This window comes from Malurus melanocephalus, unplaced genomic scaffold (assembly GCF_030028575.1).
Source record: "Malurus melanocephalus ecotype Western Australia unplaced genomic scaffold, MMel_1.1 scaffold_1456, whole genome shotgun sequence".
Classification (NCBI taxonomy): domain Eukaryota; kingdom Metazoa; phylum Chordata; class Aves; order Passeriformes; family Maluridae; genus Malurus; species Malurus melanocephalus.
In genome coordinates this window covers 300-3,892 of record NW_026624688.1, presented here as the reverse complement: position 1 = coordinate 3,892, position 3,593 = coordinate 300, and the positions used below count along the sequence as shown (strand labels likewise).

Sequence of the window (3,593 nt, the reverse complement as noted above, 5' to 3'; positions counted from 1 at the left end):
GCAGCTACAGCAGCCCAGCATTCTCCAGCTGTGCCCTCACCTGGTCGTTCTCATCGCTGAAGTTGTTGCCGTACATGAAGCAGCCGCGCTTGGAGGCGTGGCCATGCAGATCCACGTAATAAGCCAGCCCACTGTCCTTGGGGGCAATAGGCTCTGGGGGCTCAGCAGCCTCGGGGACAGGGGCTGGGGGAGGGCTCCAGGACCCCTCCTCCTCACAGTGCTCGCTGCTGTGGCTCGAGGGCAGGATCCAAGTGCTTTGCTCTGTGCTGTCTGCCAGCTGGGCTTCCTGAGCTGGGCACGAGTGGCTGCTGGCACGCCACGTGCTGGGGGAATTGCGGAGGTTGTTGGTTTTATCCAGCTCTGATAACGCAGCCTCCATGGGCGGGATGGGAGAATTGGGAGATTTGATGCTCAGCAAGCTGGTGCTGAGCGGGGAGACAAATGTCCTCCAGTCTGGAGAGCCCGGCAGGACACGGCTGTGGATGTGGTGGTAGAGCAGCACAGCTTTGGCCCCGTAGACTGCGGGGTGCAGCTCGGCATCGGGGTGCAGATACTGCCTGTTCAGGTTCACCCCACGGGAGTCAGTTCTGCAGAGAGAGCAGAGACACCAGGACCGAGCTTCCAGGGTGCCCTGGCAGAGCTGAGCTCAGCTTGGAATGCCCTTCCTGGGCATGGAGGGCCTTGGGCTCTGTCCTGGAACWGCCACAGTGAGGCAGAGCCCTGCATCATCCCCCCAGAAACAGGAATGGAGCTGGGGAAAGGTCTGAGCGCCAGGAGTGGCTCAATCTGGGCAGAGGAAAGCTCAACTGGGGACCTTGTCACTCTCTTCAACTTCCTGACAGGAGGGGACAGCCATGTAGGGGTCAGGCTGTGCTCCTGGAGGACAAGGGACAGGACCAGAGGGGAACAGCCTGAAGCTGAACCAGAGGAGGTTTAGGTTGGAAATTGGGAACAATTTCTTCGTGGAAAGAACTGTCTATGCTTTGCACATAGGGGTGGATTCCCKRTCTATGRAGGRATTTAAAAGCTGRKTGGATGTGGCTATGGGTTAGTGGTKGCCTTGGCAGTGCWGGGGGATGGTTGGACTCAGTGGTCTCACAGGGCTTTTGAAACCCAAATGAATCCACAATTCTATGATTTTTATAAACTTTACCAGCTTTCTGAGATCTCTTTTTCAGCAAACTCACAACCTTTTCCATATCTGCACCCATCAGCGAACGACACTCACCTTTTGCCCACATCTATCAACCAACATTCAAAACGGTTTTTACTTTTTCTTGGGGGAATGGTTGGACTCAATRGTCTCAGAGAACTTTTCCAACCCAAATGATCCCATGAAATACAGAGCAGGCTCTGTCTGGGGCTCACACTCACCGGTAGTGGCCCCGCACCACCCCGTCAGGGTTCAGCATGGGGATGAGCTTGAACACAAACATCCTCCTGAGCATTTGGGCACGGGGATCCTCCTCCCGCAGGATGAAGTCCAGGAACCCGTTGAAGACAAAGCTGGAGGGAGTTTCTCCTGGATGGACTCTGCTGCTGAGGAAAAACACCTGGGGACAAACAGACAGGGGTGAGGGGGGCATYCTGCCTGCCCCAGGATGCTACAATGGGGAAGGGTGTCAGACTCTGCTCCAGCTCTTGGGGACAGGACACTGTTCTGGTCACAGACACGGGGGTGGCAATAAGGGGTGAACACATGCTGGTCCTGCACCCCTGGCACAGCACCAGTGTGAGMTCTCACCTTCTTTCCAGTGAAGCACCGTGGCCGGGGTGTGCTGGTGTCTGGGAAAAGCTTGTCCAGCCGAGGCTCCCGCTTCTCCTGCATGCCATGGCACGAGGTGATGGTCAGCAGGTCCACACGGAGGTTATCCAGAGAGCGGCACAGCAGCTCCCGGTGGTAGTACACCGAGTCCAGGGGGCTGTGGGGTGAGAAGGAATCTCAGCCAGTCCCAGGAGTGAGGGGATGCTTTCTGCACCTGCAGCCCCAGCTCTGTGCCCGGGAGCCCCAGCAGGATCACCCCCACATCTGGGGGGTGCCAGATACCCTCAGAGCCTGCTGGGAACACAAACATTCGTTCCTTTGGGATAAAGAGGGTGGCCCAGGGCTAGGGGTTATACTGCCTGACATCCCCCGGCTGTGGGAGTGGTGGGAGAGCAGCTTGTGCACAGACACACCCGGCATGGAAGGTTGGGCCATCCCATCAGGGAGATAACACATCCCAGCAGGGAGATAACCCGTTCTGGCAGGAGGGACAGGGCACTGAGGGATTCATCCCATCAGGGAGATAACACATCCCAGTAGGAGGGACTGGGCACTGAGGGATTCATCCCAGCAGGAGATAACACATCCCAGCAGGAGGGATGGGGCACTGAGGGATTCATCCCAGCAGGAAGGATGGGGCACTGAGGGATTGATCCCAGCAGGGAGATAACCCATCCCAGTAGGAGGGACAGGGCACTGAAGGATTCATCCCACCAGGAGATAACCCATCCCAGTAGGAGGGACTAGGCACTAAGGGATTGATCCCAACAGGAGGGACAAGGCACTGAGGGATTCATCCCAGCAGGAGATAACACATCCCAGCAGGAGGGATGGGGCACTGAGGGATTGATCCCACCAGGAGATAACACATCCCAGCAGGAGGAACGGGGGCACTGAGGGATTCATCCCCTGACGAGGTACTGAGGGATTCATCCCAGCAGGGAGATAACCCATTCTGGCAGGAAGGACCGGGTTCCAAGGCACCCATCCCATGAGGTGGGTAACTCATGCTGGGCTCCAGAACAATAAGGGATCCTCTGGAATCTCGTGGGTAGCTCAGGGCAAGCTACTGCCACTGCTTGTGCAGAGCTAGGGCACAGAGAAGCTAKGGGATGGGTACAGGGACCTTCCTGCTGCAGACAGAGCTTCCCCAGGGGAAAAAAACCCAGCAGGCATAGACCAGGAAGAGGGGAGAAGGCCAGGAAGGGGGAACAAGAGCCAGGAAAGAAGGCCAGGGAGGGGACCAAGAGCCAGGAAGGGGGAACAAGAGCCAGGAAAGAAGGCCAGGGAGGGGAACAAGAGCCAGGAAGGGGGACCAAGAGCCAGGAAAGAAGGCCAGGGAGGGGACCAAGAGCCAGGAAGGGGGATTGTGGGGGGCATACCTGCTGGGGGACATGTGCCTGCAGTCCTGGAAGCGGCCATCCAGCTGTGCCAGCATGTCCTGGCACTCGGTGTAGGAGAAGGGGTAACAGAAGGCRAAGTAGGTGGTGGCCCCGCGGTACTCCAGGAACCGGTGCACGAAGGACAGCACAAACTGTGTCTCCACCATCTGTGACAGAYGTGGAGAGGGCTGGGCACTGGCACGGGGGTAGAGCCACCCTGGCACAGCTCTCCTCTCTCATCAGGGGTGCCCATGGCTGCTCACCCTTGTCCATCCCATGGGAATCACTGCCCAGCTGGCTCTGCTCCTGTCCTGACATGCTAAGCTGTTCCCTGCASAGCCTTCAGCTCTCAGCTCACCCCWCTGACCAAACCACACCTGCCCTGACCYGTGTCAGGCAGAGGGAGGGATGTTCTGGCTCTGGAAATGTTCCAAGCCAGGTTGGAA

At 57.9% G+C, this 3,593-nt stretch overlaps 1 protein-coding gene across 1 annotated transcript in view; it reads right to left on the bottom strand.

The window, feature by feature from the left end:
* AGBL5 (AGBL carboxypeptidase 5) overlaps positions 1-3,343 on the bottom strand; it is a 14,218-nt gene extending 10,875 nt beyond the window's left edge. Inside the window, exons 1-4 of the mRNA XM_057387957.1 lie at positions 3,148-3,343; positions 1,745-1,922; positions 1,375-1,553; positions 41-587 (exon numbers count right to left, since the gene is read on the bottom strand). Of these exons, the coding sequence (XP_057243940.1) occupies positions 41-587; positions 1,375-1,553; positions 1,745-1,922; positions 3,148-3,314 (1,071 nt within the window). The 5' untranslated portion in view covers positions 3,315-3,343. The remainder of the gene's footprint in view (positions 1-40; positions 588-1,374; positions 1,554-1,744; positions 1,923-3,147) is intronic.
* Positions 3,344-3,593: the final 250 nt, after the last annotated feature.